We start from the raw sequence: 16,160 nt of genomic DNA on the forward strand, positions 1-16,160 counted from the left end.
CGGGCACGGGCTCTACATTGCAGCAACAAGGATGCATTCCAACATCTTCCGAGCAGCTCAGCAATACTTCAGGGGGCTGTGACCAGCATCACAGCGTCACAGACAACACTATTACAGTAGCTCCTAATCAGCCACCCACCGAGCAACATCCGAGTGTTGAACCCTTAGGAAAGGGATTTCGTGAAAAAATTTCGTTGGTCAAGCTCCGTGATTATGTAACTCATTTGGTTTTTTCTAATAGTCCAGCTTCGTCCCCTGCGTCTCCTATCACTCCATCAGTATGCCTTAACCTTTAGCACACTATGTAAATTGTGACATGTTTTCAATGAATTAACGCAAGTTTCTTGCAGCCGTTGTTCTGTGAAACGATCCAAAATCTTTTAAAGAAGCCATGAAATCAGATGGTTGGCTACGTTCCATGAAAGAGGAAATACGGGCATTGGAAGACAACGGGACCTGGACCTTAGAGTACCTTCGTCCCGGCAAGAAGGCTCTTGGCAGTCAATGGGTGTACAAGACAAAAGTTTTATCCAATGGTCCTGTTGAACGTCTCAAGTCTCGTTTGGTTATTTTTGGTAATCATCAGCAAGAAGGTATAGATTATAGTGAGACTTTCGCTTCGGTTGCAAAAATGACTACAATTCGGGCTTTTCTTGCTATAACCACTTCTAAAAATTGGGAGCTTCATCAAATGGCTGTTCATAGTGCCTTTTTACATGATAATCTGGATGAGGAAGAGTACATGAAATTACCTCCAGGTTTTGAGAGCTCAGATCTGAGTTTGGTGTGTCGTTTAAGGAAGTCTTTATATGGGCTGAAACAAGCTCCGAGGTGTTGGTCTCCAAAACTGACTACAACTTTGAAAGGGTACAGTTTTATTCAATCTTACTCTGATTATTCTCTTTTCACAAATACTAATGGCAATGTTCAGCTTAATGTCTTAGTTTATGTTAATGATCTTATTATTTCTTGGAATGATTCTGCTGCAATGACTCTATTTAAAGCTTGTCTTCGTGATTGTTTCAAGATGAAGGATCTTGGTCCTTTGAAGTATTTTTTGGGCATTAAGGTAGCTCGTAGTAATTCCTATTTGTTTTTGTGTCAACGCAAATATACTTTAGATATTATTTCAAAAGCAGGGTTGTTAGGGTTAAAGCCAAGCGGCTTTCCGATTGAGAAAAATCTCAAGCTTAGACTTGCTAGTGGTGAGTTACTTGCAAATCCTGAGTCTTATCGCAGACTGATAGGACGGTTATTTATCTCTTGGTTACTAGACCAGATTTGGCGTATGTTGTGTATATTCTCTCTCAATGTATGCAAGAGCCTCGCATTGAGAAATGGGAGGCGGCCCTGAGGGTATAGTAGTTTGTTATTTGAAGGGTACCCCAGGACAAGGTATTTTGTTAAATGCAGATAGTGACCTGACTTTGTAGGGTAGGTGTTATTCAGATTGGGTGGCGTGTCCTCTTACTCGTCGTTTGTTGACAGGTTGGCTTGTGTTTATTGGTCATTCTCCTATTTCTTGGAAAACCAAGAAACAACCTACAATATCTACATCTTCTGCTGAGGCCGAGTATCGATCCATGACATCGATCACAAATGAGTTGAAATGGTTAAAGGCTTTACTATAGAGTTTGGGGGTTCAACACCCTAAGGCGATCAAGTTCTTTTGTGATAGTCAATATGCCCTACATATAGTCAGATTTTCAGTTTTTTATGAACAAACAAAGCACATTGAGATTGATTGTCATATTGTTCGTGATGCTATTACAAAGGGATTGATTGCTCCATCCTATATTTCCAGGAAGCAATTAACGGATGTTTTTACTAAAGCGCTTGGGAAGACTCAGTTTGATCACCTTATCTTCAAGTTGGGCATTTTTCGATCCCCATGCTCCAACTTGAGGGGGATATTGAGGATATATTTTAGAAAATATTTTGTTAGTATCTTTTGGGGCTAGTTAATATCTTTTGATATCTTTTCGTTATATTCCTAGTTTTGTAATCCTACCATATTAGGGTTAACTTGTATTTTATATATTGGGGTTGAAGCCATCAAATGAGAATTAAGCCATTCTATTTTATTTCCTTTCTAATTTAGCAGATGGCTATAAATGGCCATGAGGTAATGCCTATAGTTCATTGGTCTATTTGGGTTTATTCCATATTTGTGAAATGAAAATTTATCTACCAAAATGATTGTTGTAAGATTTAAAGACTAATTATTAAAGGATAATACTAGTATACTTATTAAAATTTCTTTTTTTTCCTTTATTATTCCATGCTACCTCTAATTAGAATTCCTGGATCCGCCACTGATTGGTGATATCATGATATGATTTTCTTAATTAGCATCGGTTAAGATGTGGATAATTAAGGGAGTTAAAAGATTAGAGAAAAGACAAGAAATTGAAGTGGTATCCGCCACTGATTGGTGATATCATGATATGATTTTCTTAATTAGCATCGGTTAAGATGTGGATAATTAAGGGAGTTAAAAGATTAGAGAAAAGACAAGAAATTGAAGTGGTGTTTTGCTGATCGGACACAATACTTTTTGCTTCAGTTGATTGTGACGGTTGGTAACAATTGGATTTGCTCTATATTTATATACATGAATGTATATGATGAAAGAACGAAAGAAAGTGAAAGGAGTTGGACGTGACTTTCTTCTTTTCATTCTCTTGGTTTTGCTATTATTTTTCAAGGTTCATCATCACAATTTACACAAACTTGTTTACATTGAATCAAAATTATACTACACATAATTATGATTGTTTCTTCGCTGTATCTCCTAAGTGAATTTCATGAAACCCGGTGTGTAGTTTAAGGGTCAAAATATTATTTTTGGGAAAGTGATTCCGTTCACGCCTTGAGGGTTTATTGCTGTTCAATTCCAATTTCATCTTTGTGACCCTTGTTCAAGTAAAATCCCCAACACTATTTATTCTTCACCTATCATTATGTTGAGAGTTGATATAATAATATATGTACTTGGGTGGAAATCAAACCAGATAATACAAATTTTCTATTATTATAAACTATTTTGGCTATGAAGATTTTGGATTTGCCGGGATGGTCAAATAATTTTATCTTATGGTGATTATTCTTGTATATATATATATTTTTTTTGAAGGAATTCTTCTACTTCGTATAATGTTTAATCTAGAATTATTTGTAGGTTTTTTTTTTCAAGCTTTTGATCTTGCCGTGAATACAGAAAAGACGACAATCTACTTTGGAAATGTGCCCAAGTGTTTGCAGCAAGATGTTTTATAGCTGCCTAGTTTTGTCAAGGGTAACTTCCCCATCTACCCTACAATTCCTATAACCTCTAAGAGAATGTTTGTTAAAGATGGCGGTGTACTGTTCTCATTGATAAAGTTTGTAGAAGATCCTTAGTTGGTCAAGTAGAAACATGTTTTGGTGGATTCATTCCTATTGTCCTTGAATTACATACGTAGTGGGAGTGTCCTTTAATCCAAAATTTTATGTATAAGATCTTCCAACTATGTATGCATAGCTTATTTATGGGAAGGGAGACATATAATGAATGTTTCTGCCTCTTGGTCGGTTGGTCCAATGTGTGTAGAGAAAGGCTTTTAGTGTTTATGGCATAAAAGATGGAATTCAATGGGACAAGACAACAAAGGTAAGATGGTTTGACAAGTAGCTATAAAGGCTGACTTAATGTGGATGAAATGGGTGAGACTGTGAGAGTGAGGGGTAGCTCAAGTGGTTAGAGCTTCCCTCCCGGTACTAGGAAATCCTGGGATCGATTCTCACCCCCTACCCTTGTAGCTCTCTAAACACCAAAAAAAATGTGGATGAAATGGGTTCATGATGTTTATATTAAGGATAAGAATTGATGGCAGTATGCTCCACCAAAATCAGCAAGTTGAGGTTGGAAGAATGTGTGTAGAATAAAAGAAGAAATGAAGTGAGGATTTCTGCAATGTTATAAATGGATGCAAGGTAGTATGCCTAAAGTTCCTTGGACCACTTAGGTATGAAATAGATGTAACAAACACTCTAATGCAGTTCTTCATTAGTTCATTTCTTGGTTGGTGGCTTTGGTTAACCGAAGACAAAGGAAACCAAGCTACTAGTAGATGGTATTTGCTGGTTGTGTAGGTTGTACACAAAATCTACCAACCATTTTGTTCTTCACTTGTCATTATGTTGAGAGCTGTTATAATACTCCCTCCATCCCCTTTTGATAGTCTCTTAAGGGCAAATTTTAGTTCCAAAATGTTCATCCCATTTGCTTTTTTCAACAACCATTAATATTAAATTTTTACCAAAATTTCCTCCGATATGCAACAGTATTTGTGCAAATTTAACTTTCCCATGTAAATTTTATTTTCCCAAGTACTTTTATTACTTTCTCTCTCTACTGTTTTGCATGTCCAATGTCAATTTACTTTTTCAATGTACTTTTACTATTCTTATTTGTGTTTATTAATTCCGGTGAAAAATGCCCATAAGGGACTATCAAAAGGGGACGGAGGGAGTAATAGTTTATGTACTTGGGTGGGAATTGAATTAGACTAGGGAATACAAATATTGTCTATACTTGCTAAAAGAAATGGAAGTGGAAGAAGTTTAAGAGAATTAATTAATGACCTTTTGTATCATGAATACTTTTATTACTCCCTCCGTCCTCGAAAGAACGACCCATTTGGGTTGATTACGCCGGTATTAAGAAAGTTAAATAAAAGGAAGTAAAAGTATGTTGGAAAGATAAATTTACATGAGGTTTGTAAAAAAAAAGAGAGAGAAAGTAATAAAATTACATGGAAAATCAAAATTTTATATGAGAAAGCTAATTTTGCATAAATATTGTTGCAAATTAGTGGGTGTTTTAATTGAAATGGGTCATTCTTTTTGGGACTAAAATTAGGCCAAATGGGTCGTTCTTTCAGGGACGGAGGCAGTAGAACTTTAGAAGGTATGCAAGGATGGATCTAGCACATCAATCAATCAATCAAAAAGTGGGGGCGGCTACATGTACCAAATTTGATTATTCCGTGTAATCATTATCTCATGGGATGTGACAAAGTGAAGTAGTTTGGCTAGCCCATGATCCAAAATATTATAATGTACTTGTATATGTTATATAAGCTGCAAAAGTGTAAAGTGAAGTTGTTTGGCGGAAAATTTGTCAATTACCACCGCGTATTAAAGCGTATTTGAAAATTACTACCGCGAAATAAAAAACTTATGACTTACTACCATAAAACTTCAAAAAATTTGCTTTTACTACCAACCTCCATTTTTAAGTTCTTTATGATGTCACTAACACACGTTTAACCCATGATTAACCTATTTAACCACCTAAAAATAAAAGAAAAATAAAAAATGAACTAAACCATGGTTAACCCCCCCCCCCCCACAACTACCCAGAAATTTTTTTTGGCCTTGCTTTGGTCCATGACTTCATAATTGAAGCGTTCAACCCACATTTGCATTTCCAACCCACTGACTTTGCCCTCCTAAACAACTCCCTGTCGAGTCAACAACAAAAACAGAAACTTCTATGACTTATTATGTTAAAATCATAGTTTAATTCAAACAAGTATACAATACCCCTAAATTTGTCAATCAAAAGCGCAATCGAAAAGTCCAAAATTTTGAATTCTTGAAAATTCGTTAAACTCTAGAATTCTAACACAGTTAAACAATATATTTGGGAGCGAAATTAAATGAATTGAGAATTTACCTGAATCGATAAGGATAACTTCAAAGTATTAGTCTTCAATTTTGAGAAGTAGCTACAATTTGGAGAGAGTTCTAAACATGCTTAATTTTTTGAATTGGGGGAAATGAGTGAAAGAGGGAGATGTAGTTATGTTAGTTGGGGGGGGGGGGGGTTTAATTAATTATGGGTTAATTCTTTTTTTATTTTTCTTTTATTTTTAGGTGGTTAAATAGGTTAACCATGGGGTTAACGTGGGTTAGTGACGTCATAAAAGACTTAAAATGGAGGTCGGTAGTAAAAGCAAATTTTTTAAAAGTTTTTATGATAGTAAGTCACAAGTTTTTTTATTTCGCGGTAGTAATTTTGAAATACGCTTTAATACAAAAAAAAAAAAAAAGGATAATATAATCCTTTCCTTTTCATTTTTTGTAGTAGGAATCTAAAGTTGTGTTAATTTGCAAAAAGGCTTTAAAGATCTCACCGGATTTATATTAAACTCTTAGATGCGTCATTGAAGGCAAGGAACAATGTAGAATGTTGTTGTTTGGATCACTCGTCTGTTGGCATGTTTGCGACATAAGAATGTGGAAAAGGAGAAATGGAGGCAAGAGGATTATGCATGGGTTGATCATTTTCAAGACAATACTATGTAATATTTTGTTTTTGTTTTTGTTTTGATTTATTTTTTTTTTAATTATTATTATTATTATTATTTATTTATTATTATTTTTTAAAAAAAAAGTTAGGATGGATTGTAAGTAGCTTTTTTATAGCTTGAAATATTTAGGATGTATAGTGTGACTTTTTTTTTTTATTATTATTTGGAGCAATAATTATATTAATTTATAAAAATGATGAAGAGGATAAAGATGAAAACTGAAAAACATTGCATTTGTTGTTAAACACGGGTCTGGGCCGCACCCGCAAACCAAGAGAGAGAGTCCACTTTACAAGTCCAAGGAGGTTCCATCCCAAAACCATATGGCAATAAGAGGAGTAGCCCCTTAGCCTTATAAAGTGTTTAACTCTTTTTTCTTCAACCAATGTGGGACTCTTACATGTGTTACTTGGTGGGATATACTTCAACACTCCCCCTCACATGTAAGGTCCCTTTAAACTCTAATTGGTATACACTAGACCCTAGTGTAGGTACCACAACCTACACCCCCATCTAACGGCGCCGTTTTGCAAGTTTCCCCTACCCCCACAAACTACAGTAAATTAGGAATAACTTCCCCTACCCCACATATATATATATTAAAAAAAAAAAAAATCCATTTCAAATCATTTTCTCTCTAAAAACCATCTTCTTCATTTCTCTAGAGTTTCTCTCTCATCACACCATCGAATCGGACGAAATTCGCTTCAAATTATTGCAAAATTGCTTCAAAACACTACAAAATTGCTTCAAATGTTTGATATTCGAGATGAAATTAAACAATTGCAGCAACATTTTGATAAAGAGTAAGTAATTTTGTTCATTTACTTGCGATTTTAGTACAATTTTTTGTATGAAGCCTAATTTTGGTTCATTTTCTTGTGATTGTAGAGTGATTTTAGAAAAAAACACTTTAGAGAAGAACATGCAAGATGAATCTGGAAAAACGGAGCAAAATGTGTCCAAAGAGTAAGTAATTTTGTTCATTTTCTTGCGATGAAAATTATAGAGCGAATTTATATGTGAAACCTAATTTTTGTTCAATTTTTTGCAATTTTAGTACGACTTTGGAGAAGAACAATTCAGAGACGAGTAAATCAGTGACAAATTCTGAAGAAATGTATGTACCCTAATTTTTGTTCATTTTTTATCAATTTTGTTCAATTTTATGTATGAACCCTAATTTTTGTTCATATTATTGCGATTGTAGTAAGATTTTACTGAAAATTAACAAATCAATTAAAACATTAACAATTTATTAAATAAAACAAAGACGATGAAGATGATGATGTACCTCTTCAGTCAAGGGTAGAAAAATTGAAATAAATGTTCATTTTCATTTTGATAAATGTTCATTTATATATTAGTATACAATCGTTCACATGTTAATAAATGATTAATACAAATATTTATTTATATATTACTACATAGTCATTGTAAAAATCTCCTATTGTAGATCAAGAACTTTTAAAAGATATTAAAACTTATGGTATAGATGTTAACATTTTTACAATTCCGAGGTAATATATGAACATATACTGAATTATAAATGTTCATTTGTATATTTGAATCTATTTGAGTTTATATTTGACTTTATATGCCAAAATAAAAAATGTTCATTTTTATGATACGTTATGCACATTTATGAAAAGCATAAATATTCATTCATGTGAGTTGAGAAACTGACTTATGCATACTATGAAATCTTTTGATCATATATGAAATTCATAATGTTCATTTACATATATAGTAATGTAAATCAATGTAAGTATTATACTATAATCTTAGCAATTTTTATTGAAGAACTACTAAATTAAATCTGTACATTCTTCAGTTTTGTTTGCAGAGCGAAGGAAACCGTTTCAGAGAAGAACAACTAATATTATAGTTCGTAGTTATTTTTTTTTTATTATTGTTTCTTTAATTTTTTTATTTTTATGAATGTTCATTTTCATTTTGTAAAATATTCATTTATATGTTAGTATAACGTCATTCACACTTTAATAGATGATAAATGTTAATTTATGTATTGATAAATGTTCATTTTCGTTCTTATTCATGATCAACAAGTAAATGCATTAATTTTAAAATGAATATGTGCATATACTTAAAAGTTCATTTTTATACTACTAATTAAAGCACCCAATTATATCATGAACTAGTTATTTTAACAAATTTAATAAGGAATTTCAATAAGAGTGTGTGTTATGTTGTAGTTTTCATGGAAATGATTCTTACAATTACAATAAGGAGTGTCTGCTACCTTCAAAAACTTTCAATAACAAGTACAAAATTATAAATTTTATACATTTTTCATCTATAATAATGCTCTTTAATTAAATGTTCAATTATAAATAATTGTATGTTCATTTACAACTATTAATAAAATATGTTCAGTTTTGAAATATTATATGTGCAAAATGACGTCACTTGGGGAGGGGGGTGTAGGTAGCAGAAGCTACACCGGGGTGTAGTGTAAAATTTTCATTTAAACTCAAGGATCACTTGATCCAATTCAATTTGGCCCAGAATACTAAATGCCATTAAAGGTCCCAAACTTGGGCCTGACAATATCCACAAGCCATTAGAGGTCCCAAACCGTGGGCCTGGCTCTGATACCATGTTAAACGCGGGCTTGGGCCGCACCCGCAAACTAAGAGAGAGAGTCCACTTTACAAGTCCAAGGAGGTTCCATCCCAAAACCATATGGCAATAAGAGGAGTAGCCCCTTAGCCTTATAAAGTGTTTAACTCTTTCTTCTTCAACCAATGTGGGACTCTTACATGTATTACTTGGTGGGATATACTTCAACATTTGTTAATTTTTATGTTTTGGCTGGATGTTATGATGGATTGTAACTAGTTTTTTTTAAATAGCTTTAATGCTTTAGGTTGTAAAGGATAACTTTTTTAGTTGTAGCAATAAAAACATTACTTATCAAAAAAACGAAAAAAAAAAAGCAATATATTGTGTTGTATACAATCATATAATGTACCATTCATAACTTTATTTGTATAATTAAAAAAAAAAAATATCATGATACAATTACACCAATTAATGGTACTACACAGTATTTACTTATCGGTATCTTATACTAGTAGAAAGTTTTTAATTAAATGCATTATGTTGTTTTAAAAAAAAAAAAATCTTATAGAAAGTCACATTATGTCACTTTATGTGTAAAACCGACAATCAAGGGGAAATGATTTTGGCACACCCTTAACTGATTTTAGCACATGAGAGCACAGTTTTCTATACTTTTCTCACATAAGGGTGTGCCAAAATCAATAAAGGGTGTCAAAATTACTTTCCACTATCAGGGTATGTACAAAAACTTATCCATTATCTACGTATGAATCAAACAAAAATTCAGTAGCCGTCGTATTTTTGCAGAACATAGCAAATCCAATTCCAGATCATGCTTATGTTTTTGTTTAATACTGTAGAATCAAGATAGAGTAATACGAAGTAATAACATTTTAAAATTCCTGTCTCACAAGACAGCATGTAAATTCAATGCTGTAAATAGAATCCACACACTAATATAGTATATATAAAAGTGATAAACGAATGGCTATAAAAAAGAATTTCCCTTTACAAATTGTAAATTTATACTTTGTATAACATTAAGGAAAATTTGTACCCAAATAAAAGACCTGTTTTGAAATTACCACCCTTCAATTTTTTATTTTTATTTTATCACCCCTTAAATTAAAAAATTACTCAGATTCAAAATTCAAGTGGATTTTCCGTTTGTGAGCCCACCTCCATTTCCATTTTTTACTGCATCACCGCAAAACCTCTCTTTTTCATTTTCCTGCTTCACTTTCTCCTACTTCTTACCTGAAACCACCATGGGAGGCAGAGGAAGGAGCCACACTCAACGGAAACATTTCAAGCCAAGGAAAGAGGAAGGAATCCTTATTTCATAACAACTCCAAATTTAATTGAAGTAGGAACCCTGATTTCAAAGAATCCCCAATTCAATTAAAATCGGAACCCAAATTTAAGAAAATCTCCAATTCAATTAACGCATGAACCCTAATTTCATAAAAACCCCAATTCTACCCATTTAACCCAATTATAGTGAAATTTGGTAAACGAAATGTGAATTGAAGTTGGGAGATTGGTTTTAAAGAGAAAAATTAGGGGGGCCCATGGACGGAAAATCCACTAGAACTTTGAAAAAAGGTGGGAATCTGAGTAATTTTTAGATTTAAGGGATGATAAAATAAAATAAAAAAAAATTAACAAATGGTAATTTCAAAACAAGTCTAGTATTTGGGTGGTAATTTACAAATTTTCCTAATATTTAAAAGAAGAACAAAATAACAACGTATTCAAAGTTCATCACGCAAGACATTTTGAGCGGGGTTTGCTCCAATTGTTGGAGGTACATTATCATGCTGTACAACATTGAGTCCATCTGCCGCTGGTTGTCCAGCACCAGCTCCTCGATACATACCTGCTTTTAAGGATGCAATAACTACTCTCTGCAGTTTCAATATTCCGATACGCTTTGAAACAACATAGAGAACAACTAGAGAGAAGATGAGGAGCCCTGCAAAAATTAGGACACTGCAAAGAGAAAAAGATGTTCTTTTCAAATTCCAGATAGTTCAATATAAATGGCAAAGAAAGTAAAGGGCAGAAAGAACTTGTATACCGGTCTATAAGGTCTTGGCGCTGCATCGTGGAAAGTAGGTTACGTGTTCGCATTAACAATGATCGATGTCCTTTGTATTCACTTTCAGCTTTCTTCAATGTTCCAGTCGATTCCTCTACAGGTTAAGACATCTAATTAGCCTCATATTAGCAGCTTACCCATATCCTAGCCTATAAAAAGGACATCTAATTAACCTCAAATAAGCAACATATCATTATCCTAGTCCAGCAATTTCACAGTCATGTTTGATCTCTTAGAGCAATATCATATTGCAATCTGCTAGCAAAACTCATAGGCTTTCCCGTTGAAAACTCAGCAGGAAATCGAAATACTGCAAACCCATTTAGTAGTAGATCAGCAATATATCATTGTATGGGAAACAATTTCCAATAAACCAAAGTGGAACTTAATTTTAGAACTGCTTGCTCTTTTCCTTAACAAGGGCACAAGTGTTTTAATAATAACCTTTGGGTTTTGTTCATGAAAATCAGATCATTTAAAACAGCTAACCAAACAGAAGAGTATTATAAGGAAATAAGACAATGACATCTATAAAAGCCAAATCAATTAAATAAAACATCTCAAGACTTTTCACACCTCCTTTACAGGACACAGGTGACCCATATATGCTGGGCATCTAATAATTGGCAAAGTTAGAAGGAAGTACAAGAGACGTTACAAAAGAAGAAAACTGTAGTCCAGGGGGAAGAAAAGGGGAGGAAAATAGGGATGAATCAACATACCAAAAGTCATTAATGTACTTGTACTTCTGTCCAACTCCTATGCTTAGAGAAAGACAAGAGTAAAGGAACAATGTGAGTTCTTCAATTAATATTACCTTGACATATAATGTATAATAACCAAACATTATCCAAATACTAGACAGACCTGAGCCATAATTTGGAGACTACGACGAAGGCTCTCAGTAATGCTTTCAGCTGTAGACGTCATCCCGGCCTTTGTCCTTATATACAATAGAATGCAATCATTACTTAGCTAAATTTCCATACTATGGTATGATAAAAAGAGAATGTACAGATATATCTCACTGTCATATTCACAGTAACGAACTAACGAAGCATAGCACATACTGTAAATTGCGTCTACGCGCAGTAGACTCGCTACCACCGCCTAGAAGAAGTTCCCTCTGAAATCAACAGATTGGCCACAGTGAGACAAAATCTTATACATAAGAATTTATAAAAGCAGTAATTGAAGATTCTTTAAAACTAACAATGAATATTTGGGGTATTTAAAGTTTGAACAGCAGAGAGCATGAAAAAACCTAGGATCCTAACAAAGCCCAAAATTGTTGATTCTTGATTGTAAATTTGTAATAGAATTAATATTCTTATTTATCCTCTATATATACCCCTAAACATATCACTTATAATTAGAAATAATGACAATAAATGATATTCTACTTTCCTCAAAGAAGAATCTCATTCCAGTAATCATGAAGTTCCTAAATTCTAGTAATACCAGTACAAAATTCCTCCCTTTTATTATTCAACTCAAGTATGAATTTCAAAGATAATAATAATCAGTTCATTAGCACAGTAGCTATGAAGTTATAAAAACAAAGAAAAATTATTGCCAACTTGTAGGGTGTAAAAATAGAAGAATATAATGGAGACCTGGGGCTGGGGGAAACAAAGTCCATGGATGAAACTTGAAGATCGATGGAAAGTGAACCTACACAAGCTTTCCATTCAATATAGATAAGAGGTAGTTTAATCATTTCCTCTTTTTCATCAACTTGTTCTTAAATCATGTTCAAAATTATATAGTACCTCTGTAGAATCTTACCCACTTCACAGTACCAGCCATGAAAACCATAGGAACAGAATATTGGGTTTTGTTGTTGGTTCAACAAATTCAACTCCCATTTCAACACAGTTATGCTTGTCATCAGCCTCACTTCATCAGGTTTAAGGTCCTATCAGTTTCCTACATTCTTTTCCCAATATGCAATTCCTTCTCTAAATATTAAGATCAATACTCATGCTAAATATTACGAAACACTGAATATTTCTAACCCTTGCTCATGTGTTTAAGCCTTCAACTCAACAAGTGAATGCTAGAAATATTGAAATATGATAGAACTCCATAATAGGCATTTATCCATTCATCTTAAAAACAAGTTAAGCAACAAAGCGAGATTCAATAATCTCTTGGAATAGCTCATATCATATGTTCATATGGGCCAATGATGTCCTTTATAGTCAATAAACCCAAAATCTCATTTAAAAGCAAAAGGAATTGCAAATATTTAATTATCATTGAATAAATCCTAAGGGTATGGCCCTATACATAAGTTAACGAAAAGAGCAAACAAACAAGTTATGATCAATGGATCTCTCTAGCAAGAACACTGTTTATGACATACAGAACAAATTCCAGTAGCTGTCTTGGATGGAGATGACAGCAAAAGGTATACATAGAGCGGTTTTTGAGTAACAGCAAGCAAAAGATTATCATTCAGAACAAAGCCAACAACTCTATAATAGGCTACAAAGGTAATCAAAGATCTCTGAAGGATGACCTTTTCTCGTACACTCTTCTTAAAGTATTCACTAAGCAGCAAAGTGTACCATTATGAAGGTCACAAATAAAGAAACCATAAACAAATTAACTAAGATTGACTTAATTACCTCTTTCTGAGCAGTTTTCCTGCTGTTCACCTTCGCTTGCAAATTAGCATTCCTCAAAGCAATTCGCAAGCTACATAATAGAAACAATGCTCAAATTGTAAACCCCAACATTGAAAAACAAATAAAATAAAATTATATTATATTCCTTTTCCTTTTCCTTTACCTTTGAGATTGTTGCTTCCAGTTCTCAAGAAGAGCTTGGGCAGACTGAACCTCGTCATAGGTTGGAAGCTGAGGAGCCAATGTATCAAGCTTGAGTTGCAACGAGTTAAGCATAGCAAGCCCATCCTGCGCCAAACCGTTCAATCGAGGAAGCGAATTCTTCTCTCCACTCATTTCTCTAGAACTGTCATAATCTTCTATCGCCTTTATATGTCCTTGAGTCTGAAAACTTGTTTCAGACCACTGTTTCTTAACTTCCTCCACAGCCTTAGCAATCTCATCCATTATGTATTGTCAGAAGTAATAACCTTCAAAGCAACAAACAAACAAACAAATTTCATAATTCGATCCTAACATTTACAGCTTGTTTGGATAGAAGAGAAAAGAAGGGAAGGGATAGCAGTGTAACTCCATTCACCAATTTGCTGCATCATTTCAGAATACAAATAAATAATAAAAAAAAAAAACCAAAAAATTAATGAAAATCAATTACATTAGAATGAGAAACACGAAAAATCTGTGTTAATACATAACTACAACATATTTTTGTAAGTTGCAATTGATGAATTGATTCACACAAACAGCTTGAGCAAGAGATTGAAATTGACGAGAACCTCGACAATTAGGTTTTCGCAATTGAAAAAATGCAGAATCGAGGTTGAATTTCAGAATTTGCAGCAAACATTCAACATAATTACTAATTGAAGAACAAATTCGAGATTATTAAAGATTGAAAGAAATTGAAATTGATGAAATAGGGATGCCAAACCTAGAATTTGGGGGAAAAATAATTCTGGAGAGCAGTAAAGAGAGATAAATACTGTAGTTGAATACATCATATTGATGAAGTCAGTTTGTATAATATGTTTTCCTTCCAAATCCTTTCAAATGTGGAAAGATTTTATTCATTAACAATTAATGAAAAAATTTTCCTTCATATCCATCCCCTCAAATTGTTATCCAAACAATGGATTTAGCCCCCCTCCCCCTCCCTTTCCCTTCTCTTCCTTTCCCTCCATTTCTTCCTATCCAAACAAACCCTTAAAGGTTCAGCAACACATTAGCAACTAATTTTGATTCAATAATCAAATTAGCTCAAAAAATTGCATAATTTTAGGTTGAAAAGGCACATTTGATTCAATTCTAACATTTAAAGGTTCTGCAACACATTAGCAACTATATTTGAGTCAATGACCAACAGGCCCGTCCCTGAGGCAGGGCAGGAGGGAAAAGAGGTCTGATTTCATAGTTAAATCCTAACATTAAAGTGTTGTGCAATACATTAGCAACCAAATTTGATTCATAATTATAGGGATATTTGATTTAATTATCGATATTACTCATAATTAAAGAGATTTGATATGATATGATATGATGATAACAAATACAAACAACTTACCTCAGAAGTTGCTTCAATGAATTATGTTTCTCGGTTTTAACTAACATCATGGATAGTCCCAAGATCTTTGTTACTTCCCTCCACCTTCCTTCCAAAAGTATTCTAAACTTTTGTTTACCATCTTCCTATTCTATTATATAAAATCAGAACCCATAATTAGTCTTAATCTAATAGCCAATTCATCTTCCAATTGTACTGTCATTTCATCGAACAGGTGGTGGGCATAATTCCAAATAGGAAAAAGCAAGTAGATTTTTTATTAGCATTTAGCACAGCAGTACCCAGAACTCAATGGAGGCAGGCCCGTCCCTGAGGCAGGGAAGGAGGGAAAAGAGCTCTGATATTTGATTCAATTAAAGTGTTGTGCAATACATTAGCAACCAAATTTGATTCAGGGATATTTGATTCAATTATCGATATTACTCATAATTTCAGAGATATTTGATATGATGATAACAAATACAAACAACTTACCTCAGAAGTTGCTTCAATGGCGGATACAAGAACTAGATTCACGCCAACTGCGCTTCAATGGAGAACGTTGAGTGCGCTTCAATGGATATCTACTAATCTGAGAGAGAGCAATTCTATGGATCCCTAATGACCCGATGAAGAAACAATAAGCTATTTTGGGATGATTATATAATAATAAATAAATGAAATGTGGCAAATGAGCCCCATAACCTAAGACTTAAAGGGTTTAGAGTACAATTATGCAATAGCGCACATTTTTAAAGGGTTTAGACTAAAACTAAGTATGAAATGTAGAGTATGAGTTTAAATTTACACTTCCTTTTCCCAAATATTAGGGTAGCTGATTCGCGCAATGCGCTTGTCATAACTAGTCATATCCAAAATCTCTTTCGGTTTAACCTTACTTCACAATTTTAATGATTGACAACATAATGAAATAAAATATA

General features: G+C 33.4%; 2 protein-coding genes across 2 annotated transcripts in view; both read right to left on the minus strand.

The window, feature by feature from the left end:
- Nucleotides 1–15,867, minus strand: part of LOC145609461 (putative N-acetyl-gamma-glutamyl-phosphate reductase, chloroplastic) — a 63,971-nt gene extending 48,104 nt beyond the window's left edge. Inside the window, exon 1 of the mRNA XM_081664940.1 lies at nt 15,715–15,867. The gene's annotated coding sequence lies outside the window, so the exon portion shown is untranslated. The remainder of the gene's footprint in view (nt 1–15,714) is intronic.
- On the minus strand, nt 10,700–14,126 carry LOC145607016 (uncharacterized). The gene is made up of 7 exons (XM_081662806.1): nt 13,843–14,126; nt 13,680–13,749; nt 13,415–13,588; nt 12,117–12,172; nt 11,914–11,989; nt 11,769–11,863; nt 10,700–10,937 (listed from the first exon to the last, which is right to left on the minus strand). Exons 1-7 carry the CDS (start codon nt 14,124–14,126, stop codon nt 10,700–10,702), a joined length of 993 nt encoding a protein of 330 aa, XP_081518932.1.
- Nucleotides 15,868–16,160: the final 293 nt, after the last annotated feature.

Source organism: Chenopodium album, chromosome 23 (assembly GCF_948465745.1).
Source record: "Chenopodium album chromosome 23, dcCheAlbu1.1, whole genome shotgun sequence".
Lineage (NCBI taxonomy): Eukaryota > Viridiplantae > Streptophyta > Magnoliopsida > Caryophyllales > Amaranthaceae > Chenopodium > Chenopodium album.

Excerpts from the sequence above, each read along its gene's own strand:
- LOC145607016 (XM_081662806.1), bottom strand. The coding sequence starts at position 14,126 with ATGGATGAGATTGCTAAGGCTGTGGAGGAAGTTAAGAAACAGTGGTCT. Across the intron at positions 13,589-13,679 it reads GGAAAACTGCTCAGAAAGAG|AAGAGTGTACGAGAAAAGGT; the intron begins GTAATTAAGTCA and ends GAATACTTTAAG. Across the intron at positions 11,990-12,116 it reads GCGCGTAGACGCAATTTACA|GACAAAGGCCGGGATGACGT; the intron begins GTATGTGCTATG and ends ATTGTATATAAG.